General features: G+C 38.1%; 1 protein-coding gene across 1 annotated transcript in view; it reads right to left on the bottom strand.

Moving 5' to 3' along the window:
* The window catches only part of PCSK2 (proprotein convertase subtilisin/kexin type 2), a 243,590-nt gene that overhangs the window by 199,277 nt on the left and 28,266 nt on the right, over positions 1-16,047 (bottom strand). Inside the window, exon 2 of the mRNA XM_006776113.2 lies at positions 1,437-1,541. Coding sequence (XP_006776176.1) covers positions 1,437-1,541 — 105 coding nt within the window. The remainder of the gene's footprint in view (positions 1-1,436; positions 1,542-16,047) is intronic.

The raw sequence follows: 16,047 nt of genomic DNA, 5'->3' as shown, positions 1-16,047 counted from the left end.
TAGGGAAAACCAGTGTCCTAGTGGGCCAGAGTGGTCTTTAACTACTGTTGCCCACCCTGGATTCACAGATGAGAAAGACAGGATCCCTGTCCATGAGCTTCACAAGGGCATCCGGCCACTGAATTGTAGTCAGGCTAAGGCTGCTATAACACAGAAAAGAGAACTTCTCCCTTAGATAGTGGTTCCAGCTTCTACAACAGACACTTTGAGAATGCCTGGCATTGGCTGGCAGCACATGCAGCTTGAATCTTAGTCTGACAGTAAAGATGAAGTGGCTTCTCAGAGCAGAATTTTCACTACAGAGAATGTGGGATCTCCTGGGTTGAGGAATTAAAGGCAAATTGCCTATGACCTGTTAGTTGGTGATCTGCTGGGAACCCTGTTTCATCTACATTGCTAATTAAAGCCCGAATTAAACTCAGTCAAATATTCATATGAAATGCCTCACCAGAATGAATTTACAAATCTCATAAGCTCAAAAGGAGTCTCATGTGTAAATCTGTAACTCAAATGTCTGACCCTCTTTATATCCACTTTTCTTCAAGAGTCCTGGTGAAGAGGTTATGCATCTTCAATGCATAGAGAGCAATTTGCCTGGATTGTTAATTTTCCCTTTTAGTGAATTGCATAGGGAAAATCAGAATCTATCCAACTGAATGTGTATGTAAATATATGGGATGCCCACAAAATTTGAAGAGGAAGTCTTCAGTGATGACCAGTTTTTATTCTGAAAACAGAGAATGGGAACACTGAAAAAGTTGCCACTTTGGTTAAGATGATAAGTTTGGCTGCAGGAATATTGAATTTAAAGTGCTAGGAAAAATAGAAAATGAGACCCGGATTCCAAGAATAAGGTAAAGATTGGAGGTTAAAAAAATAAGGGACATGAGCATTAAAAAGACCATTGAAATATGGTGATAAATTAAGTCAGTGTGAGAAAATACAAGGTGAGAAGAGGAACTGAGATGCTCCCAAGACTGCAACCATCATGGATACTGAAAAGCCCACTGCCTATTGTGAGCTCATTTTCTCTATTTCTAATATGGGGCATGACAACTTCCTCAGAGCATGAGGATACACCAGTAGAAATCGTCTATAAAATGACTCCCTAACCTGCTTGGTGTCTTTCCACCCATCACAGGCCAAAACATCTTCCCAGGCAATCAGAAGGTCTCACACAATAATGCAGGAGAAGACAAGCCAGTAAGGGGTGGTATCCTTGTTACTCCTCTCCCAGTCCTATTAAAGGCTTATTTATAATACACCAGATAGAGGAGCAGAGAGTCCTCCGTGCCACTCTGCCAAGAATCCAATTGGCCCATCTCAATACATCGAATGGCTTTACTTCAAAATTCCCTGGCAACCCTCTTTATACTACCCCAGTGAGCCTGCATCTGGTGGCAGAAATTGGAAGATAGGTTTCCAGGAAAACTTACCCTGGGGTCTCTCTCCAGCAGCTGCTTGTGGTGTAGGCTGCGTTTTCTCCTGGCCTTTGCAAGGCCATTGTGATAAAAGTGGAACAGGCCTTCAGTGAAAGGGAGCTGTGAAGAGTCAAACAGACACATGAAATGGTTAGCTTCCGAGGGTGGCCCCAGAACAGGGACATCAAAGCTGGAGCTGAATGTTGAGGCTCCATAGGATACAAGTTTTTATAAGAAAACCACTGACAACCCTCAGAAATAGAGGACCATTCAGACTTGGTCCTCTATTTCTCTTTCACTGTACTCCTTCCCCCTTTTCTCTCTTTTCTTGCATTGTACCTATTACCTTTCCCCTCCACAAATACCTTCTATTCTGTCCTCCATTTCTTTAGTTTCTACCCATCTTTCAATTTTCTGTTGTCTTCCATGGAGCCTTGCCTTTATATTCATACCTACACCAACTTCTCCATTCTCCTCTCAGACTAGTGTTTATACTTCATACTGCGTTGCTCCAGCATTGTGTTATGACATAGTTCTGTCTTCACAGCTAGATTATCTGCCTTATGTCTTTGACTTTCTCTGTGACCCCTTGATGCCTCCATCATGCTGGGCACAGTGTAACCATATAAATCTACATAGTACCTGCTGGATGACAGGCCAGGTTTCCCTCTATCTCCCTTTCCTAAAGATCCTTGGCATTAGATATGAGTGTCAGATCTAGTTAGAGAAACCACAATAGTAAGAGCTTGTCTGGGACTCAGGGCCTAAAAAATCTAGGAGAACCTAAAGAGAACTGTCACTGGTTCTATGATTCAAGGAAATTTGGTGAGGGAAATCTTGACCTAGGAATTAGGAGGCCTGGATATGGCTCCTGTCTATTATCATCTAACATTAGGCAAGTCATTTCCCCTCTAGGTATATTTTTCTCTTCTACTTTATGAAAATGGAACCTCAAAATTCCCTGCTCTCTCCCCTTTCTCCGTATATCTTCATATTTATAAAAATATGTTGTGTGTAGCTCTTAAATTGATCAAGAAATTTAATCAAACCTTCAAAAATTATAGCCCAAATCATGGACATATATGCATTTCTCTGGAGCTATGACACGGTTTTCATAAGATTCTCAAGGGGTTCTTGAACCAAAAGCATTTCACTACTCTAAGTGTTTGTTATTGAAACTTTTAAGTATGTACGTTGCCACCTATGATTTGGAAGAAAAGGGAAGGGGATGTGGACGCTTTGTACTAAGGTTTTACCAATGTAGGTGGAGCCAATTTGAGATATTTAGATCAAGCATATCCCAATATGCACACAGAGACCCTTACAAAGAGTAAATAAAATCTTATTGATTCAGTCTTTAAGGAAATCTCAGTTCAATAATTAGTTGATCACAAAGCTAATAAGCAGAGATTGAGGGGTACGTTATAGGAAGTCACTAAAAAACAAAACAAAACAAAACAAAACAAAACAAAAATACAGCAATAGCCACAATAGCAAAAACAGTAAACCCACAGAGTATATTCTCTCTCTCTCTCTGAAACACACATACACACACACACACACACACACACACACACACCTGGAGAACAGGTGATTCCAATGTCCAGGGTTGCCACATTGTATTACTTAAAATGTCCAGTTTAAAAAAAATTATGAGACACACACACACACAAAATGAACATATGACCCATACATATGGAAAAAAAGCAGTAAATAAAAACTTTCTGAGGAAGCTCAGATGTTGGACTTCCTAAACAAAGACTTTAAATCAGCTCTTATAAATATATTAAAAGAACCCATGTCTAAAGAGAAGGCAAATATTAGATGATATGTTAGCAAATAGAGATTGTTAATAAAGATATAGATATTATTTAAAAAGAACAAAATAGAAATTTTAGAGCTAAAAGTATAATAATTGAAATAACTTTTTAAATGGAAAGTTTCAATAGCAGATTTAAGTTGGCAGAAGAATCAGCATACATAAAGATAAGTCAATTGGGATTATTCAGTATGAGAAATAGAAAAAGAGAATAAAGAGAAATGAATAGACTTGTGAAACACTATTAAGGATATTGACATAAACATAATGGGAGTCTCAGAACGATAAGAAAGAGAAAGGAGCAAAAACAATATGAAAGTAATAATGTTAGAAAACATTTCTAATTTTATGAATTTAATTACAAATCAATTATACATTTTATAAAATTAATATATACACCCAAGCTTAACAAATTCAAGGCAGGATAAAATCAAAGAGATGCACACCTAGACATGGCATAGTCAAACTTTCAAAAGTCAAAGATAAAGAGAGAATCTTGAAAGCAGCACAGTAAGAAAAAAATATATGAGATGTTCACTAACATTAACAGTGACTTTTTATCTGAAGCTATGCAAGTCAGAAGGCAGCTAAGCAGCATGTTCAAAGTGCTGAAAGAAAAGATGGTCAATTAAGAATTCTATATTTAGTGAAACTATCCTTATAAAGTTAAGAAGAAATTCATGCATTCTTGGAAAAACAAAATAGAGAGAATTCATTGCTAGCACATCTGTCCTGGTGGAAGTGCTACTAGCAGTTCTTTAGACTAAAAGGAAAGGACACCAGACATTATGTAAACATACATGAATAAATAAATAGCAACAGTAAAGGTAAATAAATAAGTAAATATAAAAGATAATGTAAATGCAGTTTTGTTTGTAGCAATCTTTTTCCTTTTATCTGATTTAAAGACAACTACATAAAGCAATAATTGTACAACTATGTTTATGGATTTATAATGTATAAGGATATAATTTTTACAATAGTCACACAAAAGAGAGCAAAGGAAACATACATTGAAAAAACGTTTTTATATACTTTCAAAATTAAGTATACTTTTGTACTAAATTGTTTATAATGTTAATTGTAATCCAAGAGTAACCACTAAAAAATAACTAAAAATATAATAAAATAAACAACGGAGTACTTAAAATGAACACTAAAATATTTGACACAAAATAGCAATTTTTGAGGAATACAGAAACAAAAATTATCTAAGATATATAGAAAGAACATAATGAAATGCCGTGTAAATCTTACCTCATCAAATCTAAAGGAATTGAAAACTCTAATCAAAACCAGAAATTGACAGAATTGATGAAAGAACTCAATATCATTATTCTACTATATGCTTCCTATAAGATATACACTGAGTGGCCAGATTATTATAACCACCCCATCAGTACTTCATTGGGCCACCTTTTGCCTTCAATATTGCAGTGATTCTTCGTGGCATTGACTCCAAGAGATATTGAAAGGTGATGTGAGGAATCTGACACCAGGCCTGATGAATAGCACTGTCCGGTTCTGTGAGATTTGATGGTTGTGGAACCAGCTGCCTGATGGCTTTTTTAACTTCGTCCCACAAATGCTCAATTGGATTGAGATCTGGTGATTGTGGGGGCCACCTAAGTAAGGTAAAGTCTCCCTCATGTTCTTGAAACCACTCCTGCACAATACGAGCACCATGGCATGGCGCATTGTCTTGTTGGAAGAAGCCATCTCCACTGGGATACGCCATCAACATGATAGGATGAACTTGATCAGCAACGATACTTAGGTATGTTGTGCTATTCAGATGTTTATAATGACCTGGCCCTCCAGCAACTTCAGCGGGAAATTATAACTAATTTGTCTACAAACGTCAGGTGGTAATAATATTCTGGCCACTCAGTGTATATTTTAGATTCAAATATATAAATAAATTGGAAGTAGAAGGATGTATATACATATCCCTCTATTTATACATAAACATAACCATAAGGAAGGAGGACTCACTACAAACATATTTGACAAAAATGATTTTAAGGAAAAAATTGTTACTATATAGACAAGTAATGACTTTTTATGACAATGAAAGCATTAATCCGTAGTAAAGAGAAAGAAATGGAAACATATATGCATCTGGTTACAAAGCCTCCAAATACATAAAACAAAATCTGACATAATTGAAGAGAAAAATATGACAATTCATCACTAATAGTTGGAGACGTAAGCTAATTTTCAACAATGTATGGAACAAACAGGCAGATCAAAAATTAAGTTGGATACTTAAATAAAACTATAAACCAATTAGACTTACAGATAGACCATTTTACCCCAAAACATCAGAATACATATACTTTTCAAGTACTTGTGAAACTTGTTATTTTTTTTAAGATGAATCATATTTTAGGCCATAAAACAAGTCTCAATAAATTAAAAGGAGTAAACTAACAAAGTATGTTATCTAATAATAATTTCTAATTACATTAAAAATTAATAGCAGATAAATTTGAAAGTTCAGAAATAATGTAAAAATTAACATACTTTTAGATGATCAATGATTCAAAGAAGAAATCACATTGAATATTAGAAAATATTTTGAGTTTAATGAACACAAAAACACAGAATCAAAACTTATAGAATGCTGTTAAAGTAATGCTTAGAGAGAAACTCATAGCTGTAAATGCCCATAAAAGGAGAAAAATCTCAAATCAATAACCTAACTTTGAGCCTTATGAAACTAGAAAAAGAAGAACAAACTAAACCCAAAGCAAACAGCAAGGAAATCAGAGAAATTGGAAGAATCAAATTGTAATAAATGAAATAGAAAATAGAAAAATAATAGAGAAAATAAAAAACCAAAAGTTATTCTTTGAAAAGTTCAATAAAATTGATAAACATCTAGAAATACTGACCAAGAAGAGAGAAGACTCAAATGAGTAAACACAGTAATGAAAAAGGAGACATTACTAACCACCCACAGAAATACTTTAGGGAGTACCAAAAATAATTGTATGGCAACAAATTAGATAAAATTGGTGAAATAAATAAACTCCTAGAAAGACATAAATTTCCAAAATAGATTCAGAGGATAAAATATTTGAATAAATAAAGAGATTGAATTGATAATTTAAATACTTTCTGCAAAATAAAACCCAAGGCCCAGATGACTTTGCCAGTGAATTCTAACAAATGTTGACAGAATTTATACCAATTCCTCATAAAATCTTCCCCAAAATGGGAGATGATGGAATACATCCTTGCTCATTTACTGAGGCTAATATTACCCTGATACAAGAACCAGACAAAGATATCACACATAAAATGAGAAAATTACAAATATAGACCAAAAAATCTTCATCAAAATATGAGCAAACTGAATCCAGCAACATATAAAGAGGGTTATGCACCATGGCCAAGTTAAATTTATCCCAGGAATGCAAAGTTGTTTTAATAGTTGAAGATCAATGAATATAATAACCACATCAGTAGAATAAAGGACAAAACCACATGATTATTTCCATAAATGCAGAAAAAACATTTGACAACATCTAACACTTTATGATAAAAAATTCAAAAAACAGAATGAAAGGGAATATCTTCTATCTGATAAATGTGTCTAAAAATTCACAGCTAACCTATTTAATGGTGAAAGGCTGAATGCTTTCTCCTTAAGATCAGAACAAGACAAGGATGTCTGCTCTTGCCAGTTCGATTCAACAGTGTACTGGAGGTTCTTGCCAGGACAGTTAGAAAAGAAAAAAGGAAATAAAGGCATCCACATTGAAAAGGGAGAAAACTTATCTCTCTCTGCAGAAGACATTATCTTGTTCATAGAAATTCCCGAGAAAAATGTTAGCGGCAGAAATAGAATAGTGGGGACTAGCTAATAGTTACAAGAAATATTAATCATGCTCTGTGAAATATTAATTATACTGTAACTGTGACTGTTCTGATGAGAGACAGCACATTCTGACCTAGTTGAGAGTAGTGCACCCTGGGACATGGGAGTGAACCTGGGAAGGCAGTCCATGCTCCTTTGTGGAGAACTGCCTATCATCATGGAAAGATAAGCAACCTTGCTACTAAAACAATCTGGTGGGGAGGCGCACTCCCTTTGTGACCTCCAAGCCTGCATTACCTGCAACCATTATCCCTTGCCTACTTCCCCTGCTTGTAATGCCTGCTTTCCCATGTAATCTTTGTCCTTCTACCCAATATAAGCAGCTGGCTTATGGGGAGGAAGTGGGTAGGGCAGATTTTCGTGGATAACCTGCTGCTCTCCTATACTGTTAGCATGATTGGCATAAACACTCATATATGATTCAACCTTGTCTCTGCTTAATTGGCTCAAGTAGTGACAGGCAGCCTGGTCCCATTAGTTGTCTGGTTTCATGTCTTTTGTGCATTTTCCCATTCCTTGTCATAAGTCAGGCACTGTATTTGATGCTAGAGAGACAAACATAACTATGAAATGTTTCAGCCTGCAAATAGCTCATACTCCACTGGACAAATCGGATTCGCACACCGCAGCAAATTAATGGTGCTCTGTGATACAGTGGTTTAAGGGCGTGAGTTCTAAAATCAGACTGCCTGGTTCTAATTTCTGGCTCTCCCATTTAATAGCTGTATGACCTTGGGCAAGTTATTGAACTCCTTTTTCTGGGCCTCAGTTTATTCACTTTATAAAGCCATTCCTTCTCATCATGACAATTAAGTGGGATAATGCTTAGGAAGAGTTTAAAATAATGCCTGGCACATAGTGAGCACTCATTTTTATCATTAGAATACAGTGTGCTATAACACACGATGGACAAGGGGCCATTGGGACACAACAAAGTATTACTTCAGTGGGGAATGTTTCATGAAGTTTCTGGAGAAAGGGATTCATACAAAAGGAATCTTTTATATCAAAGTATATATTTTCCTGATGTTTCAACTTTGTAGGGTATGGTTATTTAGAAAACATAAGCACACGTTTTCTGAGACTTTTTCCATCCATCAAGTGGTGAGGCTCATGATTCCAACCCTTGAATCTGGGGAATGTGACAGCTTCAGTTAAAAGAGTATGATGACAGTGATGTCATGTGACATCTAAGGCTAGATCATAAGAGGTCACGCAAATTCTGCCTTGTTCGGCAGATACTTGCTCTTAAAGTTCTGATTTGCCATTTAAGAAGTTCAACTACTTAGGCTGCCATTGAAACAGGAGTTTTTTGGGCTGAAAAAAAGACAGGTTTTAGGAAATTTTAGAAATTAAGGAGACCATGGGGGAAGCACAGGGCTGCAGAGCAGCAGAAGGTGTATTTCCATAGAATAGGGAAGCAGAAAAGCTGCAACAGGTACATTTCCATAGAATGAGGGAGCTGGGAACAGCAAAAGGTCTATATTTACAAAATAAAGAGAAGGAAGCCCTTCATCCAGAAGGAGAAGAAGAAAGCTCAAAGGGAATAGGAAAACAATAAGGAAGTGGGGGGGGACCTCACATGTTTTATGTGAGTTTTGACCTTTGAGCCTAGGAATTACTGTAGTAACCAGTCTAGGGGAATAGTGACCAATCAGAGGGGATATCAAGGCACCAGGACCTGCAGCCTTTATAAGCCATAGGTGAAAGGAACTCAGTGGGACTCTGTCCCTCTCCCCACGTGGGTGTCTGTACTTGTTCTTCAATAAATCTCTACCATTGCTATACTATCCTCTGTCTGTGGATTCATTCTTTGACTCCAATGGACAAAGAATCCGGGTTCCACTCCAAAAGTTCCATTTCACCATGTTAGGAGAAAGCCCTAAGCAACATTGGAAACCATGTGTAGTACTTTGGTTGACAATGTTGGCTGAGCAAAGTCTTCCAGTCATCCCATTTCACGTGCTAAATATATGAATGAAGACTTCTGCCATTCCAGTCATTCTTCAACTACTGTGTCTTCTTCAAAACAGAGTTCCCATGTAGACCACTTTTCCCTGTTTAAATTTATAATCCCAAACTCATGAGCACAATAAAATGGTTGGTTTATACTAAGATTTAGGTTGCTTTGTTACTCACCAGTGCATAACAGGAACAAATAACTAACTGGAAAAATCAAGTTTTATTCCTTTAGCTTTCAGGGTTGTCCAAACTTGAAACACTACAATAATATTAGTTCTATCTGTCCAGCTTGGAGAAGCTCCGAGAGTGGCCCTTAAGGGACCTTCCTGGCACAAGGGAAGAGGCCTGGGCCAGAGCAGTAGATACTGGGTGAACTACAAGGGCACAGCAAGCTTGGCCGGGGGTCTGGTGTGTGAATACAGATCTTTGAGAACATTGCAGCTTTTGTGATTTATTTTCTGTTCATTCAAAACCACGTTCTCTAGGGCAAAGTAAACATAAATATTTCATGTATATTTCCCACAGCAGTGGTTCTTGAATGTTTTTTCTGTTTAATCCTGCTGAGATACCCAGGGTAATGTTAAGATTTGATCAAAAAAAGAGGGAGGGAAGTAAGAACGGCGAAGAAATGAAAATGTAACTATGCTCACCGTTTGGTCTCTAAAGACTTGAGCCTCAGACCACTGTCAGGTGGGGTGAACTCGCAGTTTTCTTTCCTATTGTGGAGGCCAAGATAGATCTGGGAATTTTTAAAACTAGAAAGAAACTGTGAAGTTATCAAGCGCCAGTGAGTATTAGAGAAACGTTATTCTGGTTTGTTTTACTGATTTTTTCGGAATGAAATTTGAACAGAGGCAAAGGAAAACTCTTCTTTATGTTATAGGATAATGAAAAGCCAGGAACATTCCAGGACAAGTGGAATAGGGAAACTGAGGCAGGAAAATTAAACAACGCCAAAAAGTTTTGCAGGCCTCTTGCAGTAGAACTTACCTTGAGAACAAAGAGTTAAAACCTCTCCTTCTCATAAAAGAATTCAGGAAGGGAGGGGGAAAGGAAGAGGGAGGAAAAAAGGAGGTATCTGAATTCAAATAATATAGACTACTTAGGGCAAATCATCCGGAAGCTGTTGAAACAGCAGGAAGGCCTGGGAAGAAGAGGGCCCTCTATCTCATCCCTTTGTTAAACAGTGAAGCCAACAGTCAGGTTTGTCAAGATAAAGTTTCCAGATGCTTCTCATAAATTGTGGAAAAACCATAATAAAGAAATTAATCTGTACCAGGATATCTAGCAGAGGAATTTTTTTTAAAAACCTTATAGACAGGAGGGTATATACAGCAGAAACCCTCCACCCCACTTGCTCTTCAGATTAGCCGAGAGTCTGTCTGTGCTTCATAAACCAGACGTATAGATTTACTTGCCTTGCTTCTTGAAGAAATGTGCCTGCTTTAATTTTTAAATAACTTCACTTTCTTTAATTTTTGAAATAAATTCACTTTAAATAAATTCACAACACAAATATTAGCTGAAGGCTCTCATTTACTCGTAAATTCACTTAAATGAGAAAACAGGAATCGGGGTTGGGGATAGCCCTCTCCTACTGACTCTCCGATAGCCCCTCTCTGGTGTCTGTGCGCGGTGCCTGTCACAGCTCTGTTTTCTGTCTATGGGAATCCTAGGTACCTCTTATAAGTGGAATCATACAATGTTCTTTTTGTGACTGGCTTATTTCACTCAGTCATATATCTTCAAGGTTCATCCATATGCAGTATTGTTAGAATTGCCTTCCTTTTTAATACTAGATAATATTCCACTGTATGTATATATCACTTTTGTTTATCCATTCAACTATTGATGGGCACTTGGGTTTCCTCTACCTTTTGGCTATTATGAACAATGCTGCTGTGAATATGGGTGTACTTGTATGCTACTTTTGCAACATATTTGTAAGTCTAATATTGTTTCCAAATTGAAAGTTTAAAAATGTAAAAATATTTTAAAAATTAAAATGGAATGTCCTTAAGAGGTCATCCCCTATTTTGTAAAACTACTGTTTGAAATTCTCTACTATTTAGATAGCCCCTTATTCTGTAAAGTCAACTCTGCTATTTTTAAACAGTCCCTTATGCTTAAAAACTAACTTTGCTTTCTAGCCTGCTTGTATAATACAGAAGATAAACTTAGCTGTCTGACCTTGTAGGCCAGAGACTAGATACGCCCATACTCTCATGCCATGCCAGATGTATGTTTTAATTGGATAGAGCTGTGTTGTTTTCAAGACCACAAGCTTCCAGTGAGATAACTACTAAGCACACATAGGGCTGGCTCTTTAATAAAAAGAAAATTTCTGCATGTTGCGAGGCTCAGAAGTTGAAAGACATTCAGTGGACCTCCACCTCTCTAAAGCGTTGTTTGGTTCTTCTGCGTTCTTCTACAACAAACTGACAGATCATAGATTTAGAAGATTAACCTGCAGGTACTGGTTATTTTTCTGAGTCCTCTTTGCCTCTTGTCTTTGGAATGTAGATCCCAAATCTGCTGCTCTCTGAGGACCTGAGAAGCTACTGCCCGAGAAGATCATTGTCCAAGCATGAGACCCACCACAGGCAGGGAAAGAAAGATGCTGGGTGCCGTACAGTGGTATAGGGTAATTCCTGCCAACACTGACCTCAGTGATGGAAAGCTCAGCAAGTTTCTTAAGGGTAATGCTAATCTCACAAATAGAAAAGACATTCAAAATAGTCTTAAGACCCCAAACACTCATCTGTCTATTCCAGTTAGAAACAAAGCTCTCACATATGTCAACATTTTATCTAGTTTCAAATGTTTCCTTCATTTAAACACACACACACCTTTTCTTCTTTTATCCCATTACCTTTTTCTCTTAAGGCAAACTATGCATGGTTCTAGAATGAAGGAGATAAAAGGAAGTGAAAAGAAGAATTTACAGCAAAAGGTTCAGGCTGAGTGACAGTATAATAATGTTGCTAAATCAGACTTGCAGAGTTTTTAGAAATTCTCATTATGCCATAAAATTTTATGGATCCCAGCAGCACTCCTCATTGCCTCTCTTCATTCCCTATTGCTTCCTTTCCCCACTGATAATCATAGCTCCAAGCTAAAGCTCCTTTCTGAACCCACAGGGTCCCTTTCCTCAACAGCAGGGAACTCCAGGGAACTGGCAACCAACTGTAAACAGATAAGGTGCGTTCTTGTGGAGCCCATTTCCTGCTTCCCTATAGATTAGAGTTCTTTTCCCTTAGGCAATCCCTGGATGCTCCAGAGATGTGTGATCATGGCCTCCACCCCAAAGTTTGTGGCTTTAAGCATTTACTTATTTCAGGAGAACCCACTGCTACTTACAGAGTCTCCAATGGGTACAGCATCTCCAATAGTTAAGACTCTCAAGTTCAGACCCATTGCTTTTCCTTTGGCAGCTTTCTTTGCATTTATTCATTGTGCTGGTTTTCAGGCCTAGTTGCAAGTTTAGTTTGATAGAACATTAGACATCATTCCATGTATAAAGATCTTTATAATTTTATTTTCAAGAGGAGATGCTAATGAGAGGTTTAAGGGATAAAAACTGGAAAACAAAACAACACATCAAGGATTAAAAATTGGCTCAGTAAGATAATTGCTTGTCAATTTCATTTTGAGTTCTGCATTTTACAGATGGGATAGGCTTTGCATTTTACTGACATTTCTCAAGACCATTCTTGATTTCCCTGAAGTACTCGAATTCATTTTTGAGTGAGGCACTGCGCTCTGCACTAACAATGGGAGGAAAGAGAACCTCGGAGGCCTCAAGCTCTGTTCTACCGGTATTTACAAGCCTATGAGGAAACACACTAACAAAAAAACTATATTGTGCAAGTGACAGAAACATATAACATTACAGAAACAAAGAAGGATAGAAGAGATCATGGCTGTGAATTAGTCAGAGGGAAGTATGGAAAGGAGAGTAGGAGAGAGGGATAGGCTGAGAACTTCTATGGGGAGAGGCACAATCATTCAGCGTGATTTAGATAGTATTCTGTGGATGAAAAGGGGCCACATGCTAACCTGATTAACTCGGGGAAGGCCTGTGTGGCAGCCTTGCAAACTCAGAGACCTAACAGTGGGGAAACCTCTACGATTGGATAAAAAGCTTCTATGGGGCCATATTAATTGCCTCTGATGTCAGGCTCTCAGGTGATTCACAAAAAAGCTCAGAGAATGTGATCAATGGCTGAACATAGGGGAGATAGGTAAATCCATGGAGTTAGGTTGCCACTCTGATAGTTGAGGAGCCCCAGGGTCCTCATTAAGGTTCTCTAGAATTGGAGAAAGTCTCTCAGTCACTTGAGTTTCAGTCATGTGTCACCATGATAACGTGTGTTACAAACCACCAAGTATCTTGGTAGCTTCAAACAGCAACCATTTATTTAACTCACATTTTGTGGGTCAGACATTTAGGTTCCATGAAAGGCAGTTCAGGTCTTGACTGGACTCCTTGCATTTGTAGTTAGCTGTGGTTTGTCTAGTTGGCTCTGCTTCTGAGGATTGGTTGGATGTTGAGTAGGGCATCTCAGTTCTCCTCTACATGGTCTCTCATTCTCTAGCACTCTCCCAGGCTTGTTCTCATGGATGAGGCAGGGTTCCAAAAGGAAGCTCAATAGTGCAAGAGACTAAATGGAAATGTGCAAGGCCTTTTGAGTCCCAGGCTTGAAAGTGGCATGCCAGCACTTCTGCCATATTCTTTTGACAAAGCAAGTTGAGGCTAGCCCAGAGTCTTAGTAGGAGAACTGCAAAGTTTCAGGGCAATATAGGATGGTAATATAGGAAGGCCATCAATAAATCAACCTACCACACTCAGAGCATACCGGGAGGCCCACCCTGAAGATACATCGCAGACCAAACTCAAGCATATATAACATTGCTGGCCTATGTTTTGGAACTTTCTGATTGCCCTCTTACACAGTATGTAAGGAATGAATGCCAACATTTTCAGATCTGCTAGATGGGATAATTGACACCTGAAGAAAGCTACCCTTAGTGTAAGTCAATAAACCAGGGTATTGCCAGTTCCCAGCAGAAGACAGCTCAAAGAAGGGATCCATTTATAATCCATATTGCCACAATGTGCTAGACTCTTCAAAAACTTTATTCCATTCACTGATCATAGCAGTCCTGCAAGGTGGATGTTATCTACATTTTAAGTATGAGGAAACAGAGGCTCAGAGAAATTTATTTGAACCCGTGTCCAGCTTTGAATCCCATGCTCTTTCTCCTTCCTTTTTGTGCTCTTCTGACATTTATTTCTTACATAGCACCTGTTTCCCTCCAGGTCAATTAGAGGATGAACCTGCACCTTACTGGCATCTGTCCAGAGACTATTACTGGTTTCTCTGGATTGTGTGCAAGGCAAGCTGATCTAGCAACAATTCTGATTTTTACAGAGCAGTATGAATGTCAATTTTAGAGCAAAGGAAAGGAGAAGCATATCTTTCAGCATGATTTTATTTCTTAATTAACAACCACAAAAGAGCGAATGGGCTTAACCTAATACTCGGATTAAATATCAATTCCCATCATGAAATAGAAAACTTTTTTCTTTTCAGGCAGACCTTCGTATCAACTATGAAGCCACAGCTGCCATCCAGAGCAAGGATTGGATAGTCTGATTGACAGCCCAATATAATGAGGCCACAGACCATACTCCCTAGGTTCACTTTGGGCCACGTCCCCTCCAGGGGATGGGCAGGAACCAACAAGATCCCCTAGTACAGAGAGGAGATGCCTTTCACCCAGGCATTTTCTGGTGAACAACCTGAATTTACTAGCCCGCTCTTCAACCAGGAACCCTATACCTCTGTTGGTTCATACTTTTCAGATTAAACCTTTACATTTTCATTTTTACACTTGTGATTTACTACCAAAGACTGATGGTAATTATTCTAAGTGCCCTGATCATGTGTCTTGTCACGTTCTCATTGTTATCCAACCAACTAAGTTTCTCCAGTCAACACCAGCAGAGCCACACTGACCCATAGGCAAGAGGACCATGCACTCTTTATAACAAGGAAATGCTTCTTCTGTAAAGGACGATTCATACATAAGGCTGGTTTTGTATGTAATATTAAGGATCAGAAGGATCTTAAAGCTTAAAAAATGGAGCTAGTAACATTTTACCTAAATCTTCATCATTTGAAATTATCCTGGTGTGCCGAAAGAACACTCTCTAGAAACAAACTTGGGAGCAACCGAACTGCAAGCTCCATGAAACCATGACTGGTTTTCTCACAGGTGTCTGGGACATTGCCTGAGTTTCATAAATACTTGTTGAATGTACACAAAATATCAGGAGGGTCCAGAGTTTGGAAAGAGTCGCTAAGTAGCTGTGTACCTCAGTGTAAATGATTGAGTATTTTTGGATGTGGCATTATTTTGAGCTTTCTTAATACATTTATTGTTTGGGGATCAAGCAGGAAATTTAAGTATATGAGTCAGGTATAGGACAATAGGAAATTCGAATGGTTTGTGGTAAATTGGAGAGTACATGCCACTCTTCAAACAGATTGAAAGCACTGTGCTGGCCAAATAAAACCCAATTTGTGAGCCAATGAGTGATACATATTGTACCTTGTATCTCCGTACAGTCTAGGACTCTAATAAGTGCTGGGCAAAAGGCACATCAGAAGAGGGTTTGAATTCATAGAAAATCATGAGGTTCAACAGGGAGTAGAAATCCAGGTATTCCAGGGGGGAAATCCAGTTGATTACAGATACAGCTGAGACAATCTGTTACTGTTGTCTGCAGTTGGGCCCACGCTCTCTGGAGCAACTGTGGAAGGCAGAGAGATTAATCACTGCCAAACATCAGCTCTGGCTTGAAAAGTTCTGTCTGAATGATGAAGGAGAAGAACAGATGAAAAGTGAAGCCTAAGCTGTGAAATTACTTGCTGATTTCTTCATAAACAAAC

This window comes from Myotis davidii, unplaced genomic scaffold (genome assembly GCF_000327345.1).
Source record: "Myotis davidii unplaced genomic scaffold, ASM32734v1 scaffold608, whole genome shotgun sequence".
In the NCBI taxonomy this organism is placed as follows: Eukaryota; Metazoa; Chordata; class Mammalia; order Chiroptera; family Vespertilionidae; genus Myotis; species Myotis davidii.
The sequence above is the reverse complement of the archived record's forward strand: the minus strand, read 5'-3'. Positions and strand labels throughout refer to the sequence as shown.